This window comes from Physella acuta, unplaced genomic scaffold (assembly GCF_028476545.2).
Source record: "Physella acuta isolate Inbredline_101_S28 unplaced genomic scaffold, ASM2847654v3 ptg001280l, whole genome shotgun sequence".
NCBI lineage: Eukaryota > Metazoa > Mollusca > Gastropoda > Physidae > Physella > Physella acuta.
In genome coordinates, this window is record NW_026732795.1 from 210,555 (window position 1) to 237,786 (window position 27,232).

At 32.4% G+C, this 27,232-nt stretch overlaps 1 protein-coding gene across 1 annotated transcript in view; it reads left to right on the forward strand.

Moving 5' to 3' along the window:
- Positions 1-27,232, forward strand: part of LOC131957937 (DNA polymerase theta) — a 58,712-nt gene that overhangs the window by 3,431 nt on the left and 28,049 nt on the right. The window contains exons 2-12 of the mRNA XM_059322798.1: positions 3,486-3,678; positions 4,321-5,266; positions 6,090-6,239; positions 7,717-7,871; positions 7,972-8,128; positions 8,273-8,369; positions 8,987-9,357; positions 18,048-18,200; positions 20,331-20,543; positions 20,698-20,840; positions 24,501-24,681. Coding sequence (XP_059178781.1) covers positions 3,505-3,678; positions 4,321-5,266; positions 6,090-6,239; positions 7,717-7,871; positions 7,972-8,128; positions 8,273-8,369; positions 8,987-9,357; positions 18,048-18,200; positions 20,331-20,543; positions 20,698-20,840; positions 24,501-24,681 — 2,740 coding nt within the window. The 5' untranslated portion in view covers positions 3,486-3,504. The remainder of the gene's footprint in view (positions 1-3,485; positions 3,679-4,320; positions 5,267-6,089; positions 6,240-7,716; positions 7,872-7,971; positions 8,129-8,272; positions 8,370-8,986; positions 9,358-18,047; positions 18,201-20,330; positions 20,544-20,697; positions 20,841-24,500; positions 24,682-27,232) is intronic.

Here is a 27,232-nt window from a genome sequence, read left to right on the forward strand (position 1 = left end):
TTACAGTACTATATAGCAAAATCGGCAGTGGAAGGCGAAGGAGGACGAGGGTAAATCATGTGACCTGGCTGGCTTAGCAGCGAACTGCGTGGGCTGGCTTAGCAGCGAACTGCACGAGACACAGGCGAAAGAGGAGGATTCATGTGACTTGGCTTTGTCCCTGTGTGTGCTTTACGCTACGACAGAGCTATTTTTAGATAACATAAGGAAATTGCGCTTAAATTGTCACTAGACTTTTTAATAACTTGTTTTCACAAGTACTAGACTAGATCTAGATTCTTAGGTGTTGAAATAATACACTTAAACTAAATCTAGATCTATGTCAACATTAAATTGGGCAGTCCTGTTATTTTTTTTAGATCGCCACCTAGGGTAAAGATTAAGCATAACGCGGAGCCAACTGCGCAAATCCGGTGTTACGCGTAATGAGGGGCGAACCACGCAAATGCAGCCTTAATTTTTTGGGTTATAGCTGAAAGTAAGTAGATTTTGAATATGTGGTTGCTTTGTGTTTTGGAAATAACTATGATATTAATTTTAAATTAATAAGAGACAGTGGTACAAACAAAATTTGAAAAATCAGTCAAGAGCTCTGAGCAGGTTTTCGTATGAAAATTATCTCCCTTTGTTCTAATGCTACATACTCCCCTATAGCTAATATTCTTTATATTTTAAAGTACAACTTATTCAAGTTAACAATATTTATATATATATTTTATTTAGGTCATACAATTAAAATAAAACAATAATTCTAATTGAAAAATAGTGCAAATTTCACAAAAAATTATTTTTGATCAAACTCAAAATTACAAAAATAATGAATCTAAACAGAAAATATGTGCTCAAAGTCAACGAAAAATAAAAGTTTTATCAATATAAAATAGAATTCTGTAATTTAAAATGACTCTAAAGTCAGATTCGTGTGGATTTACAAATCAATTCAATTGACAGCTATGGCGTCATTAACAACACAAGTACACTTCTGGTTTCAACCTCTGTTCTCTCCGGTAGTGATAAAATGGCTTTCAAAAATACTTTGCATCAAATAACATGAGGAAAATTAAAACACAGGAGATTGGTGGTTATGGGTGGATGGCTTTTCATTTGCCTAAAAAGTCAGTAATTTTAAATGGATCAAAGCTTCAAACTTACCTAATGTTTGGCTAAAAAATCCATATGCTAAATAGAATCTCAAAAGAAAAACACTATAATGTACAAAATCCATTTGGTTTTCAGAAAAAAACATGAATTTTCTCTAGTAACTTAGTGATTTCTTATGAAATTTTTTTTATCATCACCCGCGGCCACACTGCTAAATTGACATTAGTCTGTATGGGGAGAAAACTCGTTTTTGAGCCTCAAAATCTAGGTAATCCCTGTAGTATAGTAATGTGAAAAAAAGCTGCCTCATTTTTATAGCTTTAAATGAAAGGCTTTACAAGTATATTGAGATATGTTTGTGTCAAATAGAATTATTATAATAGATAACTGAATAATAAACCAAAAGCGATGGCTAAATTTATCAATATAGGCCAGATATTAACTTTAAGCAGCAATTTTTGCAAGCAAGATGAACTATATAAACAGCCTTTATCTGTAAATTAGAGTGGTTTCACTTGAATCTCTAACTATAATTTACCAAAAATAACTTGAAAAATAGTAAATGAGCTTGGTTGCATCGGATGAAAACATCGCATACCTTTATTTATTACTTAAAAGTTTTAATAAAATCGTTTAAAAACAGGTACCTGAGTGAAACTTGAAATTTTTTTGTAACTTTCAAAACATAAATCCTCCTAAAAATGTGAAATAATTACTAAAATTTAATGAGTCACCTTTTTCTCACAATACTAGCTTTGGCTGATTTTATCTACCTATAACAATAGATTACCCTATAATTTACTATAGGCCCTTTAGTATAGTATATACTTATATATACTTGACGATATTTCGAGTCAACCCTTTGTTACCTACCTGGTAGAACGACCCCCAGCCTTGCCTTAACCAACCAGCTGGCTTATAGCATTGAGTTAAATATAAACTCAAAACAATAATATAAAGGAAACACAGCCTGATTAGGGATGTGTGTGATGTCACCCACTGAGGTGTAGTGTTTTTAAGGGCTGACCCTGAGAGATAACACACAAATGATCAATGATGCTTTTGCCCTTTTAGCTCTGAACATGCAGTGTATAAGCACTACAAGATGTCAGCCACCAACCAAAACACTGAACAAGTGCGCATTTGATTGGTTGGCTGCTGACGCTATGAAATCCTCTGGGGACAGCTCGAAATGTATACCACTTCAGTATATACTTAGGCCTACTAGAATACTAAATCTAGTACTAGTAAGTAGGCCTACTACGGGTGTTGGTAAATTGTGAAATTGTGAAGTGGTAAAATAGCCAGAAGAAAATGTGAGACATACCTGCGAAATCACAGGTTAATAGAGAGTCACAGTTTGTGAGAACTTTTTTTGTTTCATGCATTTGGTGGTTTGTTTTTTCACCATATGTGCAAGAAAAAAAGTTATAAACTAAACAAGCATCGTGAATGTTGTATGCATATGCTGTTCTTTTTAAAACAATTTTCTTGATCTAGTTTAGATTTTTTGTTAAATACTCTGAAATTGTTGCTCTTATGATCGCACGCTCATGTTTTCTTGTCAACTGGAGAAAAATCCCATCTTGGTTGACGGTTACTTTGAGTTCATAAAGAGAAAATTATTATAGACTATATTTCTAAAAATCTATGTCTAGATCTATATTTAAAATACTGAACTTTGTCACTCGCTTCTCGCGTTTTCTTGTCTACGCCAGAAAAATACCTCAGTTTGAAGGATCACAGTCAGTGCATACCAAAACTTAAATATAGGTCATTTCTTGGGTCACAGTGACCTCTGTTAACATTTGGAACAGATGTGTACATTTTCTTCAACTTCTGCTATCTGAATTTAGCATTGTTTTTTAGGATCTTAGCACCTTGAGTTTGTAAACTAGCAAGAACTGCTAACCTCTTGTACTACTTTATTTGCTTTTCCCCTTTTATTGGAGAAACTTAGTTTCAGATGCCCACATCATCTTGTCGTTTTGACCCTGTTGTTTACCATATCAGGGTAGCATCAACTGCAGCATTGTCTTTTGAATGTTCCATCTTGAAGCATGTTGTAGCCCATAATTGGCAATGTGGATTTTTATGGTTTATCTGTTTCTTTTTCTGTCTGCCCTTTACAAACACATATAGGTCCAAGACAGCTGGGAAATGTGGGAACTGGCCAGCCAATGTGCATTGTCCACACTTCGGGTATTGACCTAAGAAGTTACACACACATGGAAACATTTTCCATACTTTTAGGCCTATATACATATGGATGTACAAATATTCCCCCTCCCCCACCATGTCCTAAACGTTACACACATTTCCAATAACAAATAAAAACAAGCATTCATTGCAGTAATCTGAAATATTCTATTTTAATTTTGCAGCTCTAATTATTTCAAAATAATGCAGAAACTATCATCAAAATTGCTCAAGCAGCAAACTGTTTTGTGTGATCATGCACTTTCTGAAAAAAATGATATTAAACCATTAGAAGGAAAAAGAAGACTGGGACGATTTCCAATTGTCTCAACATCAGTAATTGTCAAAAAACATAATGATTCAGCCACTTTCAATAAGGTAAATATACACTTAATTATAATCAAAAAAGGGCTTTTTTTTAGTAAAATTATTTTTTTGTCGCATATTATTTATTTTAAATGATATAATAACAGAATATGCAAGTAGCCTACATAATTAAAAAACAAACTAACAAACAAATAAACTTAGACATTTTGTACATTTTTATTATTTCTCATAGTATATTATAAAACATATTATGATAAATTAAGTAAGTACATAGTTATATCAAATTCACATCCAATCCTTAATTTTCACTCTAAACAGTTATTTATTTTTCTCAAACTATTTTGTTGTGTTAATTCTGTTGAAATTGGTTTCAGTCTTGTGCAGTTCTCTCATCTCAGTTGTACCATGTATGTGTCATATTAGTTGTTATATTTGAGTATTAAATTGAGATTGCACTCTAACAGAGATCAAAACAGATATAGTATAGGCCTATTTAAAGACAATAATACAATGTGCGATTAGGTAAAGGGAATTATGGTAGATTAATGAGAAGTTGTCCTACACAATTTTTATCAGATTCATTACATAGTAAAGGTACTTAATGAACCTTGACCTTATCTTTTTTTCAAGTTTTTAGTTAGTTTAGTTTGTTCCTTTGTGGCCACTAAGGCTAAATTCTAATTTTTATTTTAGCATCTGGTGTCTGCTGATTCATCAACTACAGGAATTGAAAATAATACATTTTCTGTTTCAATGGATTTTGCTCTTGTCCAGGAGGTCGAGAAAGTAGAAGCAGCATTGGAAGTAAAAGAAAATCAACTGAGTATATGTACTGGTATTGAGACTGTGGAGCTAAAAAACAGCTTAGATATTGTCTCATCCCAACAAGAAGCACACTCAGTCATTCAACCTTATTTCCCACACATTGTCAAAGAGACTAATTTGAGTAAACGTAAACACATTAAATCCTGTGACAGAATTCTTTCACAAAAAGAATCAAAAACTACTCAACAAACTTCTAGAAAAACATCTCTGCTTTCAGAAAACTTCAGTCCTAGCAATAGTCCAGTAGAAAAAAAGCCTAAAACAAAATTTAACCCTGGACATCTTCTAAACTGTTCTAGTTCTAGTGAAAAAAGAAAGCGATTTTTATTTCAAACTCCTGAACATCAAGTTTTGAAGCATGCTTCTACGTTTAATAAGAAAAATGTTAAAAAATCTTTTGCTAATAAAGACGTGGGATTGATTGATATTAGCTATTCACCACTGTGTTATACTATTAAAAAAAACAAAGAAGAAGAATTTAGTGATACAAAAAGTTCACAAAATGTGGCAATGGAATGTTTTATCTCCACACCAAAAAGTCATAAAGTAGGGTGTTCATCCTCTAAAAGTTTTAAAAAACATCAGAATAATATACATCCTAAGCACACCACTTCCACCAGTTATGTCAAGAAAATGAAAGACCATGAACCAGATGCATTTTCAAGTATTAAAAATACAGCACACGGCCATCCTCATGTGACAAGTTCACCGCATCAAACAAAAATTGTTACTAAAACAAACGGTGCTCAAATAAATTCTGTTTTCCATCAAAGAAATGAATCATTAAATGAAACTGACTCACCCAAGCTAATAGGTATTATAAAATTTCTAATTTTTACTACATAATTTTAGTTATTTCATAGTTATAATGATGGTTATGTTTTTTCTTTTTTGTAATCGAAGGATGGAGGAAACAGTGTAATCATGCAAAAAATTTAAATAGAGATTTTTCACAAATCTCAACGTTTTACATCTCCCTGAGTCTCTTGGCAATTTTGTATGTATGTGTGTGTGTGTCTGTCTGTCTATGTCTTTCTGTGAACACGATAACTTGAGTAATCTTTACAGCTAGATTGATTAAATTCCATCTCTAAGTATCATATTAAATTTGTAATTCTGTGACAACATTTTAGCGATTTCCACTAAAGCCAGAAGTGGAACTTATTCTACATCCGGATTTTCAAAACCCTATAATTTAAGGACTGTTTCTGCTAGATAGACGAAATAATGATACACTACTATTTAAATTAAATAACTATAAAGAAAAGCGTGGGCCCTTTCATAGGGCGTTCATTGATAGGTGTACATTCTATAACATAATACAACACCTATGTTAAATTTTCATTATTGAGTGCCCAGGCATACCATCATATAATAAAATTACACCAAATTAAAAAAATTACTTTTTAGTGCTTTTTTTTCTTTTGTGCTTTTTTTGGTGTGATTTGTCAATACAATAAAAGCCTATTTCCTTAAAAATTTTAAGTGAGATTGATTTAAAAGTAATTTTTCTAGCAAGGTTTGTCTATTTTAATATGAGACTGATATGTGCAGCACAAATATTAAATATTTTATAACATTTTGAATTTATTGCAATTTAAAAAAAAAATGTTTATCATTAAAAAATTTTTTTTAAGTATCTTTTAGTCACTTGAACCTATCAGAAGAAAAAAGACATCTCAGTTCTTGGGGTTTGCCAGAGCCTGTACTACAAGCTTATAAAAACCAAGGAGTGACTACCATGTTTGAATGGCAAACTGAATGTCTGCTTACTGACAATGTTCTTGGTATTTATATTATATGCATTAGAATCATAAATTTATTTAAAGTAAAATTCTGTTACTAATACCATGCTTGTAGTTGTTGCTATATTTAGATAAGCTGCATACTTGTGCTTCTCTAGTGTGAAAATCTAAAATGTAATTTTTGGAAGACAGAAAATAAAGGCACAAATTAAGTTTTTTGAGTAATCTTTGAGAGAAAAAAAGTAATTTTTCATAATGAGATTTTGAAAAGAGTTAAAGGGAGAAAACAAGTTGAAATACTTCAGCTATTTACTTTTAAATAGCCTCCCTCATCATACACTAAATCTTTTAATTAATTCATTTTATTCTTATTTAAGTTTAAATCTAATTTAAACATCACATTTAAACTAGCAACAAAATCAGCAGGAATTAAAAAAAAAATTATTGATGTATAAGATAACACTAATAATTACTAGAAAACTCAGTGCTTACATATCAGAAAATAATATTGTATTAACATCTAATCTAATTTGACCATGTTCCCTTATGTAACAATAATGAAGGTAATTATAAACTTAAATTAGCAAAAGTAAGTAGGGTTATATCCTTTTAAATTATCTCCTCTACCATTAATAATTATCATTTAAATAATTTTTAAAAACCCTCGTTTTCTGATTGAACTAAGCCAGAAGAGGGAAAGTATTGAACCTTGTTTTTATCAAATTACAATTACTATGTTATGTCCCTTTTTTGTACAAATCAATAGGAGTCGAAAATGATCAATAAAATTTTTCCATGGATCAATTTAGTAATAATAATAATTGAATATTGTATTGTCATCGGAAACAAAGCTTCCCTGAAAATTTCAACGCGCTAGCTAACTGGGAAGTGCCCGAAATTTTGATAGCAAGATTTGATGGAAAGACAAACAAACAAACAAACAGACGCGAAAGCAAGTTAAAGAAATTGTGGGAAAAAAATTAACAATTTTTAAAAATAATTTTATTCACCCTACTATTATTAATTTGTATCAACTATTTTCTATTAGTATGAGAAAGAATAACATTTGATATTGAGCAGCATAAAATAATATGTTTTAAAAACATGCATATATCCAATATTTTCTTCATGTTCTGTTGTTGACTTATTGCTATGTCAAAACCTGGAACTTAGGCGACATACAAAAAATTAAAGCAGTATTTATTAGAAACAAATCTGTACATTTTGTAATTAGATGACATGATAGTGCTTTTTTGTTAACTATTTTAGGTTTATTGGTGCTACATTTTTAGAGAAGAGACTTAATATCTACAAAGTATTGAATAACTAAATTGTGCTACAGCAATGATAGGTGTTAAGTGTGGGAACTACAAACTTAGAGATTTCTATGAGAAAAAAGTGAACAATCTCCAGCATAGTGCCAATATAAGTCCTTGGCTAACACACTACCGAGCAGCTTATATTATACATTTGTGATTTTTATGTTAATGAAGTTAATGGTAATATTTGTTATTTACAGGAGGAGATAACATTATTTATTCTGCCCCCACAAGTGCTGGAAAAACTCTTGTCGCAGAACTGCTTGTCTTGAAAAGAGTAATAGAAACCAGAAAGAAAGCTTTAATTGTTCTTCCTTTCATTTCAGTTGCTAGAGAAAAAATGTACTCACTTCAGGTACAAGATACTCTTTTAATGCTTTCAATCTTTAACAACTTTTATCTTGCATGCTTATTAGCTCAAAATACAACTATTGTATTTTAAAATTATATAATAGCGCCTCTACCAAGATGCTGGAATTCAAGTTGGAGGTTTTATGGGAAGCTATTCATCTGCCGGAGGGTTTTCTAGTCTTGATGTAGCTGTATGTACTATAGAGAAGGGCAATTCAATTATCAATAAGCTAATGGAAGATGGACAACTAGGAGAATTAGGTGAACTTAAAAAAAGAATTATATTTTAATATATCCTTACTACTTTAATTACTCTTTTTTTTAACCACACAATATAATTACATGCATAAAATGTGTAGAACATGTTTTTTTTTTATTCTAAAAAATATCTCACTTTTATTGTAGGTGCCATAGTTGTGGATGAGCTTCACATGGTTGGTGACTCACATCGTGGATATTTATTGGAGCTGATGCTTACCAAGTTGACCTATGTAGCACACAAGTAAATTTGTCTATATATGCTCTAATATATAAAGTTAAATTAAGTTTGTGCCAGCAAACTGCGGATTCCAAAGAGATATAAAAAATTAATATATTATTATCGTTATAGTGTAGTACGGTTAAAGTGCTTATCATCTAAATTAATTATTTTAAAAATTAATACTGAAGGTGTTGTAAAACTTTAATAGAGTCAGCTGGCTATTTTTCTAACAGAAAACACTCAAGAAATATTTTTTTCACCATAAAAAAACTGAAAATTTGAAAAAAATATTTCTAGCGGTTTTTCTCTTACAAAAATTAGCCAGCTGACTCTAGTAGTGTTAATACAAGAAGGATCGATGATTATAAAGCCATTACATATGTTACTTTATGAAATTTTGGAACTCCACAAAAGGTAGTTATGTCCAAGATGGCTGCCAGTGCTATGGCAACAGTATTTTCAGAAGAGTCCCAGATACATGCAAATATTTTCCCTTAGGTACCCTAACTTATACATACACAAATAAATAAGAAAGGCAAATTAATTAAAAAGGTTTTTTTCCCGTTTTTTTCCGGAGCCTACCCCCTTAAAATGTCTTAAATTTAAATAATTTAATTGATTTTTTTCTTTTATTTAAGACATAGTTATACAAGTAATAGAGTGCAAATAATTGGAATGAGTGCAACACTGCCAAACCTCTCTCTGTTGGCTAAATGGCTTAAAGCTTCACTATATTTTACTGACTTTCGACCTGTGCCCCTAACTGAGTACATTAAAGTGGATAACAAAATACTTGATGCTGAATTATTGATCAAACGAGAAATACCAGCGCTTCTATCTTTTCCTGATGATCTGGATCATGTAATTGCTCTGAGTTTAGAAACTGTATTAGATGGACATGCAGTATTAATATTTTGTCCCACCAAAGTGTGGTGTGAAAACTTGTGTGAGACAATAGCCAGAAGATTTTATGCACTAATTCATGAAAATAAACACACAAAAATGAAGGGTATGTATCTTTCTTGTATTAGATTTTTGTATCATACTATTGTTTATTATAATTTAAGTGTGTGTGTATGTGTATATGTATATATATATATATATATATATATATATATATATATATATATATATATATATATATATATATATATATATATATATATATATATATATATATATATATATATATATATATATATATGTTACGGTCAAAGCTCGAATTGCGGCCAAAGCGCGGATTGGCCGGCCAAAGCGCGTTTTGGCCGGCTCTCTTTGCCAGAGCCCGAAGAACTTAATACGTATTTCGTACATTGGCCGGCCAATGCGCGCACTGGTCAGGACGTACTGGCCAAAGTCCGAAGCGCTTAAACTTGACAGCATATTTTGTACATTGGCTGGCCAATGCGTGCACTGGCCGGGATGTCCTGGCCAATGTTCTATCTAGACTAATTTGTGAGCGCGTTTTCATTATTGTGGGTGCGGTTTCATTTTGAGTAACGTATTGTTTAGCTCTTGTTTGTATAGCATTCTATATGTAAGGCGACATGGATCAAAAGGGCCGTCAGACCATGAGACAGACATAGCAGATGACTGCCAAAATAAATAATCCTAATCCTAATGGAAAAGAATTTGTGAATCAAGTTATTTCTGAACTAAAGAACATGTGGCCTGAACTTAAACTAGTTCACAGAAAACCAAGGCATAGCCAAAGCCAATGTTCAGTATAACTTGCCAATTAAGATGTTCAAAACATGATGATGACATGGATGTAGACAGATGAATCAGCTCATTGGGCTGAGAGTTATGAAAAACCGTAAATTTCACCAAGGAATCCAACAATTGCCATTCGAAGCCTTGTTTGGATGCAAAGCAAAAGTGGGACTTAGCACTTCTAATCTACCAAGAGCTTCTCTCGATAAGTTAGCTACTGAGAAAGATCTTGAGAACATTGAACAAGAAATGGAGGTTGCCATAAATGCAACAACATCCTCAGCTAACACATCTACTGCCGTGGCGCAACGTCAAGACCAGCTGCGTGACAATAATAAGGTCAACAGATTATGTTTGTGAAAAATATTGAAGTTCGGCCCTTTCTTGTGGATCCTGTGGCAACGATGTCCATGCAATTTAAACAACTATAAGCTAGAAGTGAGTTTTCAATTCTTCACGAAAAACTGCTCTCATTGTCACTTGTTGGCACTGAGGAAAATCACTACGAAGCATCGCATCTTCACAATCACTGACCGGCGGCCAAGACTACATTTACTGCAATTGCACAACCTAGTGCACAACAAATCGCTCCAAGTGTAAAAATAACAATGTAATTCCAAATAATAATCAACAAAGACTTAATTTGTATGATTCTTACGGTATAAAAAAAACTAAATCTGCTCATGATCTTCTAATCTGGACTTATATATATTATATATTATATATTATATATATATATATATATATATATATATATATATATATATATATATATATATATATATATATATATATATATATATATATATATATATATATATATACATATATATATAAGGTTGACCTGTTTAGGTTTGCTACTAGAGCCTTAGGACTCACCATTTTCTTAGATTCAGCATAAAATTGGATACAAATATAGAATAACCTATTTTTAATTTGTAAACACAATTAAGATTGTAGAAAGCTCTAATAAATTATCAAATAACAAAATGGGTTTAATACAATAAAAATGCTGAGCAGATATTTTTATTTACCAACTTTTATAAGCTTTCTCATAAACTTAGGTATTATTCTTATTACTCTTCGTGAGTATATTATAATGGTGTTTTAGATATGAATAAAAAAAAAACCTTGTAAGTTTTCAAAGATAATGATGAGCATTATGCATTTAAAAAAAAATTAAGATAAGAAACAAAGTTTTTGGCTGATTACCCTTTTAAATTATTGCTATGATACTGCTTCCCCTCTATAATCAACTCATACACAATTCAGAGAAAAACATTTAACAGCACATTAGTGTACTATGCTGTATGGGCTAAGGGTTTGATCATAACAAGAATTACTGTTTAGAAAATTTATTGACTGAGGCTTGACACACTTCAACTTTAATGAAAGTTAACTAAGTAAAGTAGTCAAAACTACACAGTAGAAAGAAAGAGAATGGAAACTTACAATGAAAAAATTGCACGAGCCAATTATAAAATAGAACTGAGCTAATCACTCTAACTCATTGTGATGACTGCCATGGCTTTATTTTTTTAAAAATAATTCTGTTGGCATCTTTGTTACATTTTAAACTGTTGACATCCACATTCAATTCAACTGTTGTTTATTCAAACTGAATCTAATGTAGAACATCAAAACATATGTTTGGTAATTAATTGGAGGGTTAATATTCAGTAAATAAACTCATTTAATAATCATAGATGTAAATTTAAATGTAGTTATTAATCTAGCTCTAAATCTACCAGTTATTCAAAGAGAAGGAATTAAATAAAAACAAAACTAGAACATATGAAAACTGAATTATAATACCGCATTTACACTTACGGCATGTATACTATACATTTCTAGAACACAAAGCCAGCCAAAAGTTATTTTTATCTGTAACAATTTTCTCCACAGAACATGTATACTTTAGCATACACACTTACAGAACATGTTATAGAACATTATATAGTATAGGCCCAGACAATTAAAATAAAGAGTAATCAAAGTAAAAAAAAAACGTAGATAGTGGGCTCACAACTTCATTTTTTAAAAAAGGAAAATGGTATAGCCACGGTGCTTGCGATTCAACAATGAATTATCTAAAACTTAGAGAGCATGCAAGATTTTCTAAATTTTATTGGAGTGCCAGCAAATGGAGTTAGACAGTTTTTATAAATATAATGCTATGTATAATAGCACAGGTCGTAGACATTACCCACATGTTAATACCCCTCTCTCCCATCACGTATACAATCACCCCTTCCCACCCCATCACCATGGTAGCCATTCCCCAGCTTCTTTGCTTGTCTATATCCTTCAGAAACAGCTTCGGATGAACAGGGCTAAATATTTGTTTGCTGAAAGGCTCGATTTCTTTGAAAACTTGCATCTGCAAGTTCATTAAACATATTGAGACCGCGTTACAATTATACTGAGTCTATTATTAAGAAAAAATAGTTCTAGTTTTTAGAGTAGGGCCTATGTGACACTCATTCCCCCTCCCCCACCTCCTTCCTTTCTTTATGTTAATTTTGTCCCATTCTAAACCTAAATAATTAGCCTATGACTTTTTTATCTGCCTGTTTTTATAGTCAGTTGATTATGTGCGATCTCACGAGCACATTCAGGTGGGCCTAAAGATTTATTCATGTCAGAGGGAAACTGAAAATAAGTTGATACACTTAAAACAAAATATTGGTCAAGGAAAAATTTGAGTTACGTTTGGTTGAATTATATTTTTTAATTAATTATTATTTTCGTAATTAATACCTAAATTGGTTTTAATGCCTTAGCCATTACATTTTAAAAAAAATTAAAACGTGTTTGGGATTTAATTAAAGAAATAATCAGTAATTATAAAAATGTAATTTTTAGTAGGTCCTAGAGAAGTTATAAATTATGAAATCGTGGGCTCAGTTTAGCCTATTTAATTTTGCAATCAGCTGGGACCCTGGGCTTAGGATGCGCTTACTACTTTTCCATGCATGCGCACTCATATGAAAATTCAGAACATGTCCTAAGTTTTTGCTCAGCAAGCGAAGAAAAAAATTTGACCCAGAACATATAAAGGGGCGTGGTTTTGTGCCCTGCGACTCAGAAGATATTCCATATACTCGTAACATGTTTAGTATACACTTTAATAGGTCAAGTTTAGTATACATGTCGTAAGTATAAACGCAGTGTAACTGATATCTGTCACAATTTTAGTGTTACACAATTTTTAGCATAATCTAGTCTAGGTATAGAACGCTGGCTTGTAAACTTAAATGTGTGAGATTGGTACAGGGCTGATAGCCATACATCTTCACCTGACAACTAAAATGCTTTAAAAAAGAAAAGTCTGAAAAGCCTGGTGGAAACAAAAAGATCACAAAACTTTAAGGAGGTGATAAGAATACTCCTGAAAAGGTTTCTGTGAACAAAATAATTATAATTTGATATGGGTGGCGCCTGGTAGGATGTGATTTTTGTCCCATAATGATTTGGCGCCCAGAGTTCCAGAGCAGCTATGTTAACACTTGGCATCAGTTAATTGTGCTTCCTGCATAATGGGTAAGGAGCGCTACTATATTCAGCATTAAACTTTTAAAATTTCAACAGGCGAAAGAGCCGGCGCACCGTAGAGTACACGATCCGAAGCGCCCCAGGCTCCCCTTCAAGCATTATGGCGCCTAAGTTCATTTTTAAAAAAAAGGCTATACACTAAAGACATGATGGGCAACAATAATCGTTGACTTTATTGAACCAGGCGCAAACTCTGTAGGGTTCGATTTGGCACCGTGCGTTTTCCTCTGAGTGCAAAGGCGCCTGCGTTCATTCTAAACAGTGCGATAGACAATTGATAAGATGGGGCGTTACAGTCGCTCACTAAATTGAATCAAGTGTGTCCGCCAGTGCCCTGGTAGGGTGCGATTTAGCTGAGAACAAAAATTTCAGTTTCCGCCCCCAAAGGCTCACATGGGCCGCTGAGGGCCCGGTAATAATTTTTTTTTTTGAATAATCAGATAAATTAACCAAGGTTAGATTATTAACTGGGTTGTTTCCTTTTGTTCATAAAAAAATCCAAACAATTCCAAAGCCTACAGTTCTCGAAAAAATGAAAATATTTCCATAAAATATTAAAGATTTGGAGGGCAGCTCAAATCTAAAAATAAAAATCACACTTTTAAAAATAACTTTGTAATGCAAGGCGATCTTCCTGTACTGTTTCGTCACTTAGCAAATGATGCAATTAGCATCTATTTTTAGAAGATCCAATCAGAAATTGAGATCGAGCATCTAATAATACACCATTAGTAATGCTAACTAATTGCCTCAGTCACACTGATGTTTATAACACATCAAATAATATTTTTTTCATGTTAAAGAAAAAATCCTGTTGATTTGTGTCTTTAGCGAATGACGCAATCTGCATCATTGTTTCAGGAAGCTATTTGGTGCTCTGGGTTAATTAAATGGCGCCTTTGTTAGTTTTAAGAAGCCAGGGTCTGTATGTGGCGCCTCTTCGGGAGTGTAAACGTAGACTCCAGAGAGAGCCCCTCTACATCCCTAGCACATGGATGGTCACTGAAGTGTGTTCTACCTCATTATTTCAGTAAATGATTACACTCAAGGTTTTCATGCGGTAGGGTAGGTAAACCTGTGTCCTGATATTTATGATCAAAGCGCAGGCAATGCTTACATTTGAATAAATCAGTTTTAGAAAATAAGGTCATGCATCTGAGAACATAGGATTTGTAACACATTGATTAAACCCTTCTTATATATTTCATCAGACTTTCTTCTATCCCCGCGGCAGTACTAGTACTGGCACACTAGTACATTTATATAACTATATATATATATATATATATATATATATATATATATATATATATATATATATATATATATATATATATATATATGTATATATATATATATGTATATATATATATATGTATATATATATATATGTATATATATATGTATATATATAGATCTATGAATATATATATATATATATACTAGCTGCAGTAAATCTTTTTTAAATGTACCTGCTTGGGAACAGAACAAAACTAATCACAACACAAACACGACACAACCACAAAAGAAAGCACAAACACAATGCAAACACAAACGCAACACACAAACACAAAAGAAAAAACAAACACAAATAAAAACACAAATGAAAACACCAACACAATGCAAACACAAATGCAAAAAACACGAATGAAAAAGCAAACACAACACTCATAATATAAACACAACTTAAATGCAAACATAAATAGATAGTGTTCACAGTTTAGCCCATGGCGCCAAATCACACCCTTTCCAAGCGCCAGCGGATGAGCCTGATTTAGTGAATGACTATAAGCCCCCAGCTTGTGAGCAAATGGAAACTTAGATTAATAATTAGTAAACAGTACGTTCAGTGTATAACATAAATAAAAGGCAGTATTTAAAATATCTGTGTTTTACCCAACATATTGCACTCTATCAATTCATGCTTTTTTACAGTAAGTTAAATTTTAAAAATTTACAATAGAGTTTTATGACTAAAACCATTGCACACCTAATGAACGTGATGGCACGTCTATAACAGTGCGAAATAGTTGATTAAAAATTATAATTAGTAAACAGGACGTTTAGTGAATAAAATAAATAAAACATACCCTTTTATCAATCCATGTTTATTATAATATTCCAACAATAATGTCCTCTTACAATAATGTCCTCTGCAGATTTGCATTCACATTTTGCTAATTCTATTATTCCAACAATAATTCTGTCTTGGAGTTTTTGCATTCACATTTTTGTATTAGCGTGAGTTAAATTTATTTTTAAATTACCCCCCCTTGGCAAAATAACAAAACAGTTAATTAGTTAATTAATTAATTCGACCCTACATTATTAAAATGTATCCACTTTTTCTGGGAATCAAAACTAAAATGTTATTTGACATTGGTCAGTTTAGCAATATGTTTTAGCAATTTGTGTGAATTTAATATTTTCCTTCCGTTATGCAAAAGAGTAAAAACAGTGGCAACTATGAAATACATTTAAGTCGTTATATAAAGAAACCCTTCTCTTTAACTTATAATAAGACACTGCGATGCAACAAGTAAAAAGCAAGACACAGGATGTGTTTACTTTAACGAGCCGGCCCGCGGCATAACATACACCACTATTTAGTTGTTGTTTTTTCTACTTTTCAGTAATTCATAATTTGTGAATTCGACAGTACCAACGCTGTCACTGAAAATATTTCTTTAAAACACTATAAGTAGCTCGTTAAGGACGATACCCCCCCCTCCTCCCCCCCTCCGTTAAAGTAAACTTCACTTAAGGACCATAACCCCCCCCCCCCCCTTGAAAGCAGCCTCCTCTTAGTTATTTCTTAGTTACCTCCTGTAAGTTTAAAATTGAACTAAATTATCTGCCCCTAATAGAAACCCGGCTCCACGGCTCTACGGTTTGTAAACATTTAGCTTTATAAACATTTAGAGTGAACACCGCTCACCAGACAATGTTGGGGTGGGGTGGGGGGTGGTAGTGATAGTGATAGTGATAGAGAGAAAGAGAAAGAGAGGGGACTGCAAGGAGGCGCTTGCAGCTTGTTTTCTAACGGCTCCCAGAAGAGAATTATATATATAGATAGTTCCAAAATCTATAGCCATGACTGAAGGAAGGACCCACAATCACCAGCATTATGTATATATGTATGTATGTATGTATGTATATATAGATGTATGTATATATATATATATAGGCCTATATGTGTTTGTGTATATATATATGTATGTATATGTATGTATGTGTATATATATGTTTGTATGTCTATATATATGTATGTATACATATATATATGTATGTTTATATATATATATATATATATATATATGTATGTGTTTATATATATATATATGTATGTGTATATATATATATATATATATATATATATATATATATATATATATATATGTATATGTATATATATGAATCAATGTGTATATATATGTACTGTATCTATGTGTATATATATGTATGTATACATATATATATATATATATGTATGTTTATATATATATATATATAATATAAATATATATTTATTTATCAGACATGCCTACCGTCCCGCCAAAATCGGAACGGTCCCGCATTTTTCACCTAAAAAAGTAATTTGTTCAGTCATTCCGATTTCGACTCGGTTTCGATTTTTTTGAAAAAAAAAATTAATAAAGAAAGGTATTAAAGTAAATTGAAAAAAAGGCAGTAAAAAGCTATTATCTCCCTTAGGCACACGTTTCAGTTTCCTAGTTTACTTACAATATTTACAAGTATCATCTAATACTAGATCTAGTTAGTAGTATATCGATTACTACTAGATCTAGAATTGTAACTAGAACTACTAGTAGATACTGAAATAGTGAATACTGATCTATCTTGTAAGTTGTAACTTAACTAGTAACTACTATTATGAAGAACTTAGTAAGTAGTAACTATGAGTTCTATTAGGTAGATCAAGGGTCTTTGCTCGTAACTTATATTATATATTACATATGATGAACCCTTCAGCATTTGTTATTCATATAGCCTAGAACATAGCAAGACATAAATAATCAAATCAATAAAGTTATGTCAAAAATATGATTTTTATTCTGGGGGGGGGGGGGGGGGGGGCTCAGGTTACTGGTTAATTTATTTTTTAAAAATGTAAGCTGACATTAAGCACTATTTTAAATGTATCCTAGAGACTAGTTATATAGGACTAGAAGCCTACTAATGTCATTTGAGTAATTTTTAATTAATTATTTTTATTTTTGACTTAGTAAAGTTGCGTCCACGTGTATATTCCTCTTTTTGGGTTCAAATTCCTCTTTTTAGGCATAACTCTTCCTACTTTTGGCTGACAGGGGTAGGCCTGACTGATATATATATATATATATATATATATATATATATATATATATATATATATATATATAAACATTTACCCATTTTTTTATTTTACAGAAAATGTTTTGAATCTCATAACAAATGGTAAATTATTAAATTTGGACCAAGACAACTTAAAAGAGACTGTAGAGCAGTTAAAGAGGTGTCCTGTTGGTGCAGATCCTGTACTAGCTAGGTGTATTCTCAATGGTGTGGCTTATCATCATGCAGGTGTGGCATTGTATTTTATATATCTGCTGACATAATTTATGTGAAACACGTTGTGTTTTCGTTTGATACATCTCAAACTTTGATAATTCCCACAAATGCAAGTTCTTTGTTTTTTTACTTTTAGTAATCTCAGATCTTTTTCTTCCCTGGGTGTTCTTTGAATGCAACATTTTCATTGTGTAAACTTACTTCCTTTCTAAAATATGCCCCACATATAACATTATCCTCTGTTAATTATTTCCTCATTTCTCTTTCTCTGCCATCTTGTGTGTTTAAAAAAATAAAAAGCAAGTAGTGCTGTGTGATATGCTTGGTTTAATAAGGAGATATTTATGTTTTTTTTTTTGCTAAATGCTAAACCGAAAAGTCTCGAGTTTGAACCCTCGGGTAGATGGGTCTCGTTAACTGGGGACAGCCACTCCTCTAGGAGAGACAACTCCAAAATCAAACAACTGCTGCCTTGTAGTTTGTTCTTGGTTGGACAAAGGCTATGGAAGCAAATCCAAAAAGAAAAGCAGGCTGAAATTAGAGTCAACAGCCTCAATGGCGCATAACCAGATGACACGTATCCTTAATTGTGATGGAAGCGTGGTCGAGTTGGCAGCAGTTCATGGTTGATAAATTTGAAAAAGTCTTGAGTTCAACCCCCCCCCCCTGGCAGATAAGGCTCAATCCCTTCCAACCCTAATAAATTAAGAACGAAGAAGAAGAAGAAAAAGTTGGAATAATATAATTAGCAAAATGTGAATGCAAATTCTGCGGACGTACAATAGGACACTATTGTTGGTATAATATAATTAGCATGGATAGAGAAAGTGCAGTATGGTAGGTAAAACACGGATATTTTTAATACTGCCTTTATTTATTTTATACAATGAGACTGTTTACTAATTATTTTTTAAAATCAATAACAGTTTAGAAGGCATTCCTAAATGTCCCCTATGTTTACATTTATTTTTTGGTTTGCGGACAAGCTGGGTTTTTTATAGTAGTTCACTAAATTGAATCGGCGCATCCGCCGGCGCCCGCGCAGTGTTCGATTTTGTGCTATGGGCTATCCTGTGAGCGCTGTGGATTTGCGTTGTGTTTTCATTTGTGTTGTGTTTGTGTTTGCATTGTGTTTGTGTTTTCTTTTGTGTTTGTGTTTAGTTTTGTTCTGTTCCATAGTTGGTACATTTATATATATAGCAATGTATGTCTTTTTGCCTGGTTTTTGTCTTTTGTGCATTACTACTCCTTTTATCGGATCATCATTAAACTTTGGGAAGTTGTTGAGAATACTCCTGGGTAGGTTTCTGTTAAATTTTTTTTTCAAATTTGCAGGGGTGGTGCCCCAGCAGGTTGCGATTTGATTGTTTGCTATACACGGTATATAAAAATAAAAGTCGATTGAGGTTAGACACTGTTCATACAATCGGCATGAAACTTTAGGGATTTGATAAGAACACCCCAGAGAAGGTTTCTACAAAAAATCTTTATTTAATTTGGCAAGTTTCTCTCCATAGTTCAATAGTCTTTCTTGTAACAACTGAAAAATTTAGGCAAACTTTATTCCATCTTAAATATATGTATTTTGATTACTTATTTCAGGGTCATTATAAAATGAATAAATATTTTGATTACATAAATTATATGAATCTCCAAGCCTTTATAATATGAAACCCTTAGAAAATGCAGATAAAAATTCTTTCTGAATAAGGTCTCATAATTTATTCATTCTTAAGAATTATATTAAATTCTGAATATTGTCTTTAACTTTGATCTTTAAGTTTTTGAAGATAACTTCAAATGGAAGCATTTTGGAATTGTAGCTGTCATATATTTTTAAAACTAGAAAACAAAACTAGGGTAATTTTTTTAACCTTAGTTAATACTCATATTTACTGGTATCACAAAAAAGAATCCTGTACATGATTTCTTGAAATGTTTTTTACTCAGATAATTATCTGAAAGATTGAGTTTCAAAGGATTTTTACTCAGTGTAACTACAACCATCAGTTATATTTTTATATCAGATCTTAGTTGAAGCTTATTTAAAGATTTGAGCAATGTTTTTTTAATGTCAGAAATAAAAATATACTATTTTAAACATCATAACTATTATGACGATATCTTTTTCATCTATTCAAGGACTTACTTTTGACGAAAGAGATATAATTGAGGGTTCATTTCGACAAGGAAATTTAAAAGTACTTGTTGCAACATCTACATTATCTTCAGGGGTAAATTTACCAGCACGGAGAGTGATCATAAGAACTCCTATTTTCCATGGTCAGGTCCTTGATACCTTGACATATAAACAAATGGCTGGCAGAGCTGGTAGAAAAGGGGTTGATACACAAGGTGTTGTAGAATGTTTGTATATAGCAAACCTTTTAAAACAATATACCTCAATGTTTCTGTTACTATTAATAACATACCTTAGTTTAAAAATGTAGGAGCTGTTAATTATTATTACTTTAATGACAGTCACCTTGATATTTGTTTCCCTTTTCAGGTGAAAGTATTTTAATTTGTAAACCTCAAGAAAAACTCAAAGGAAAATCTTTGCTTAGATCAGACCTTCCACCAGTGAAGAGTTGTCTTCAGTTCAGTTTAAAAGGTGGCCTCAGCAATTGTTTGAAAAGAGCTGTTTTAGAAGTAAGAAGAAACATACTTTTACTTTTATTATTTTGACAGTGCTAAAATATTGTGTTATCCAGTAACATACCCAAAGGGGGAGAGCAGTAGCTTACAAAACAGGTTAAGTTTTGTTTTTGGTTGAGCTGTGTGTATATTTTGTGCTGTGCTTTGTGTTGTTATGTGTGATAAGTTGTTTTGTGTTTTAATTGTGTTTTTATTCTTTTATGTTCTTCAAAGATTACTTTTGAATGCATTTTACACCATTGCTAAGCAACGAATAACAGCTAGTATATATACATATTTATCATCAATTTTCCTGTTCTTGCCCAAGACACATGGGGCAGATGAAGTAGAGTTCATCATATATATATATAAATAAATAAATAAATAAATAAATATATATATATATATATATATATATATATATATATATATATATATATATATATATATATATGAGCTAGTTAGAAAACTTTTAAATTAATTAAATGACAAAATAACAACAGGGTTATATTAAGGGGACTAAATACTGCAAAATGATACCAACGTTATGTTTATAGGTTTAACGGTACTCTAGATATGACAGTTTTAGTGTAGAAAAATGCATGGACAACAAAGCCTATGGAGAATGAAAAAAAAATTGGTCTTGTCGAGGGTATAAAAAAAAGGCGAATGGGAAATAACTCTGCGTAGGTGCACAATTTAATTATAGATTTTCAAATAAGTCTTCTTCTTCTTCGTTCTTAATGTTTAGTGTGGATTACTTTTCTTTTTGGATTTGCTTCCATAGCCTTTGTCCAACCAAGAACAAATTACAAGGCAGCAGTTGTTTGATTTTGGAGTTGTCTCTCCTAGAAGAGTGGCTGTCTCCAGCTTACAAGCCTCGTCTGCCCGAGGGTTCGAACTCGAGACTTTTCGGTTTAGCAACCATGAGCTTTACCGACTCGACCACGCCGACCCCTATAATAAGTATTTTTTAATGCATTCTTAACTAAAGAGTATCTTTACCAAGAAATTAATAACTTTTTACTTTCTTGTATACAGAGTATAGAAGAAGCATTGCAATCGTGCACAAAAATCACATGAAATTTTGACAGTTTTAATCGTTTTACACCTCAGTACTTCATCATATACAGAATATAGGGGACTTATTTTAATCGGTAAAAAATAATAAAGGCTGATTTATCGAAATTTCAGCGTTCTATGCGTAATCGAGTCAGAAAAACTTTGTGATTCTGTCCTTATGTTTGTGTGTATGTGAGTCTGTAAACACGATAACTTGAATACCGTTAAAGATAGGTTGAAGAAATTTCATATATAAGTATTATATCAAATTTGTAGTTCTGTATTAACGTTCCAGCAATTTCTGATAACCTGAAGTGGAACTTATTCTACTTTCAATTTTTCGAAAGCCTATAACTTGAGTGCTGTTTCAGATAGATCAGGGGTCTCCAAACTGCTGCCCACGGGCCAGATGCGGCCTGCGAGGTCCTCGCATCCGGCCCACAAGGATCTTTATGTCTATGGAAAAATGTTTGTTAGAGGTGGCTGAGGAACTTTCCCCAGAAAATTCAAAACAATTTGGGTGCAAAAAAAAGTTGTAGGAAAGTTCTGAGCAGAGTATTTAAGTTAAGAAAGGAAATAGGTGATTTCCTGGAAAGTAAAGGCAAGCTACAGCCATTAATGCCTAATGAAGAATGGGTATAGAAATTGGCCTCTGCTGCAGACATAACTAGTCAGTTAAATTTTCTGAACCTAAAACTTCAAGAGACGGAAATCTAGTTTCTATACACCCACCTAAAGGCCTTCAGATCCAAACTTGTTGTATTTTTGGAATAAGTACAGGCCAAGCATTTGACGTACTCTTAGCAGTGCAAGGTCTTCATAGCTGAAGCAACAGCTGAGTTCCCCACGTCATTTGCATGCGAGATCATCAAAGACCTCCAGCTGAAGTTTCAGCAGCGGTTTTCTGACTGAAGCAAATGTGGCCAGTTGTCCAGATGAACTGCAGCTGGAGGTCATTGAATTGTAAGCAAATGACTTCCTTAGAGACACTTTTACAGAAGTGTGTGGGTTTTTATAAGTTTTTGCCCATGAAAGACTTTCCTAAAATTAAAACTTTTTCATCAAAGTTCCTTTCAAATTTTGGAACAACGTACCTGTGTGAAGAAAAATTTTCAAGGATGAAATACGTTAAGGATAATTTGAGAGCAAACTTGGAACTTGGACCTCGATTATGTTGCTGGCCTCCGACAGTCTTTGTATCAGATTTGACAGTGTTTCTATCAGATTTTTCTTCGCGGAGGGGGGGACTTGAAATTTATATTTATTACTATAGAAATTATATTTCGTTTGGGAAGGGGGGGGGTAGACGTTGGGTGGGGGTGGGGGGGGGGGGCTCTACTCTGAAGATATGCCTTGAAGAAACTTTGGCCCCCAAACTGATATTCGATAGTTAATTCGGCCCTCAGGTTGAAAAGTTTGGAGACCCCTGAGATTGATAAATAAAATTTCACATGTAAGTAAAAGATCTAATTCTTTGCCTTCTAACAAATTTGGAGTAATTTCCATTGAATGTATGTAGTAATTTACGCTATTTACGATTTCTCAAAAAACAGCATGTGAAATTATAAAATACTAATAATATTCTGCACTATTATACACAGATTGTTTGTTGTTCACTTGCTGCGAAATTCTTTTTTCTGTGAGATTCTATTTTATTTAAAAAAGTTTAAGTAATTAAAAATGGATTTAAAATTATATCTGTATCCCGAGTTGCCATCTCCCGTAGTGTAATATAAAAATATTCCAGAAAATTTAGGGGAGATCACTCCCACTTTAATTAAATTTGGAATTGGTCTATTATATATTATTTAAATAAAAATAGACCACTAGCTAGATTTAATAATTTAACTCAAACATCATAGTATTAGTATAAATAAGAGTAACTGGCTGAGTAAAAAAATAAACATTCCTAATTCCTACAAATGCTACTGGTGTTTCTTTCAGACTTGAAATTTTCAGAGGGGGAAGGTGGTTTAAATTTCCTGGGGAGGGGTCGGACACTGATAAAAGTATATTTCCTGTATAAATTCTATTTCGTTGAAGGAGACGGTAGGCATGCTTTGGGGTGGGTGACCAATCTCCCCTCCTCCCACCCCCCTCCTGTAGAGGCCCCTGAAAGAAACTCTAAATGGGACTTTTGTCTTGTTTGAGCTTAGGTACAAGGTTTAGTTGTATGACTTCAACTACTATGTTTAGTATCAAAGTGTAGTAACTACGTGTAGATAAAGCTTAAATCTGGTTAAAATGACAATTCCGGATAAAAATCCATTTTCAATGACATTTTTCGTTTTCAGTTAGATTTGAAGTTGAGGTGGTGATTTTGGTTTAGAGAAAAAAGGCAACACGATCAAATTAGCACCCACAACGGGCCATTTTTCTCCTTTTAAATAATAATACAATAATTACATTTGTTTAAAATTGAAAAACTTAGCATTTTAAAATGTTGTAACTCATAATACTAAATTTCCTTAAACCATAAATTCACATGCTAAAAAGCATTTTAAAATACTGTTGACAGTGTTGTACCTAAATTTGCTAAAACCTGAAATTCAAAATCTAATATTTTTGTAGATTTTCCTTCTTGAAAAGGTAAATTATTTATTTTTCCATTAGGTTGTAGTGAGTGAAGTTGCTAAAAGCTCAGATGATGTGGTGACATATATAGGCTGTACCCTGTTTGCTGTCTCCCTATCCAATGAAAGAAAAGAAGATGTAAAAACAACAATGGTAAAAAGCTGCATTAAATTTCTTCAAGAAAATGAACTTCTCTCTGTCCAAGTCATTTCAAATAATAGTAAGTAATATTTTCTTTGATTCAATTTTTAAAAATATAGAGTTTAGCATTTCATTTGCTAGGAAATGATTTCATAAAAAATAAACAATTGAGCTACAACTGACTTTTGTGTATATTTTGGTTAAATTGCGCTCTTGAACAATGGATGTGGATGGATATCTTATTTCCTTCACACTATAAGTAGAATAAACACAGTTTTGTCAGTGCGTCGACAAAACGGCCAATGACAAAATGGCCCCATCAAAACGACCACGACCAATCAGGCTCCATCAAAAAGGCCAGCGACATATGGACCCCGTCATATTGACTCCTGATGAATAGGCCCCTGTTATTTAGGTTCCCGACAAAAAGGCTCCAGTCATTTAGGCTCACATCATTTAGGCCCTCTACAAAATGGCTCCTGTCATTACTACTCGCGACAAATAGGCTCCCGTCATTTAGGCTCCCGACATAATAGCCTCTGTCATTATGACTCACAACAAAATGGCTAACATCATTTCGACTCTTGACAAATAGGCTCTTGTCAATTTGGCTCCTTTAGAAAATCTCCTGGCAAAACGTCCTTATTGAATATAACACCAGCTAGTGACATCCGTCCATCAATACTCTTTAAAGTTATACATCGTATGCATCTCTTGTTAGGCAAGCCTTATTTTTTATTATATTTTATCTAGTATAAGTATAAGAGATAGTATGTTTATAATTTTAGGGTTATCTAGCTATGACTTCCATAAATGAGTCGGTTATAGGCTGTTCCAACTCAGTGTGTGGGGAGAGGGGTCCACGCTGTACATTCCTACCTGCAGTATGATTGTAGGTTATCAAAACAGAATGCGGTTATCCTATAAACATCATGTTTATCATACATTTAAGCTTCTGTGCTGCCTTTTAAGCAACAGATCTTTACTGATGAAAATTAAACATTATAAAAATTTTAGAATTGATGGAATTTAGCTGTTAAGGGCTCGATTTGTTTGTGAATTGATGTTGGTTCATGAAAAACATTTCATTCAGGCATTTAAAAGAGGTTATAGTGGTAGTTTAGGTAGGACAAAGCGGTTACTTTTATGGCAATAGTGGTTATACGATTCATTTGTCGGGAGCCAGTATATTGTGATCCCATTTGTCGGGAGTCCATTTGACAGGAACCTATAAGTCGGGGCCCTTTAGATGGGGCTTTTTTGTCTGGGTAGTTTTGTTGGGGGTCGATTTGACAGGGTCATAATAACGGGGCTGTTTTGTCCTGGGCCGTTTTGACGGTGCACAGTTTTATCTAATTTTATAATTTTTAAAATTATTGAGTTTACCAACCTGTTGTTAAAATATTTTACTTTTTACAAGCTTTTATTTAGTTTGCATTGTTGGTTTGTTTGTGGATTTGTGGCAAGTCTTGTAACTCAATTATGACGCATGTCTAATGCAGCGATTTCATTTGAACTTTCCAGATATGTTCCACTTTGATAAAAATACGAGTCTATTTTTTAATTTAATTAGATGTTTAATTAATTATTAAAAATTAGTCATAAAATATTCATAAAATTAATCATAAAATAATAATTAAACAATTTGTAAACTAAGGGGAGATAATAAAATTGAATTACGCGATAGAACACTATATTCACTAACTGAATGGGAATACGATATTCACTAACTGGAGGGGAGATAACTAGCTTTATGCTATGACCCAACCAGTCTGGTAAGCTGTGACTCACCCAGAATGTTTCCAATCGTAGAGCTGGATTGAATTAGTGAAGGCTGTCAGGGGCTAAAGTTTTTAAACAATTTGCAACAAAAGGGAGGTAACAAGATGAAGAACTTTGGGAATAAATATTTAAAGTGAATAAATTTTATCTCATTAATATTCAGTTTCATAAATTTATTCTTAACTATAGTGTCATATGGGATTTTAAACTTTATTATTGTTAAAATAGACTTAAAAGCAGTTAAAATCTGTATTTGTTTTCTTCTTCTAGTTCTATACCAAGTTTAATTTATCAAAGTACATTTGTAGCCAAGAAAATACTAAATTTCTATTCTGTTGTAATGCTGTCTTGGCTTATTTACCTGTTGTTGACAATTAACTCACAAAAAATTGCAGGCTACTGTAGTTTGTCACATTTGAATACATGTTGGGCAATAGGGTAGTTAGCTGTTATCTGGTCAAATAAAACTTGTATATATTTGAAATGACAATGAAATTTAGCCAACAAATTAATCAAAGGCTTGATCTTACTTTGCATCATTGCCAAGGATATACTAAAAATGTGTTTATAACTTTTAACTTGTGCATCAAATTACATGTATCTTTAAAGAATTTTCCCAATTGGAATTAATTGAAATGCTATTAACCTGAAAATTCCCTTTCAGAATGTAGCAGAAAATAGTTAAACAAGCCATTAAATAGATCTTCATTGAGGTGTTTCTTTTCCTCAAACTTTGAAACCCGCTGATCTGGTTCATCGTAACTTAAATTTTGCTAATATTTCTAAACAAAATATTGCTTGCTCAAAGGCTTGTACCTAAAATATTTTTATGTGAGGGCACTCGTATT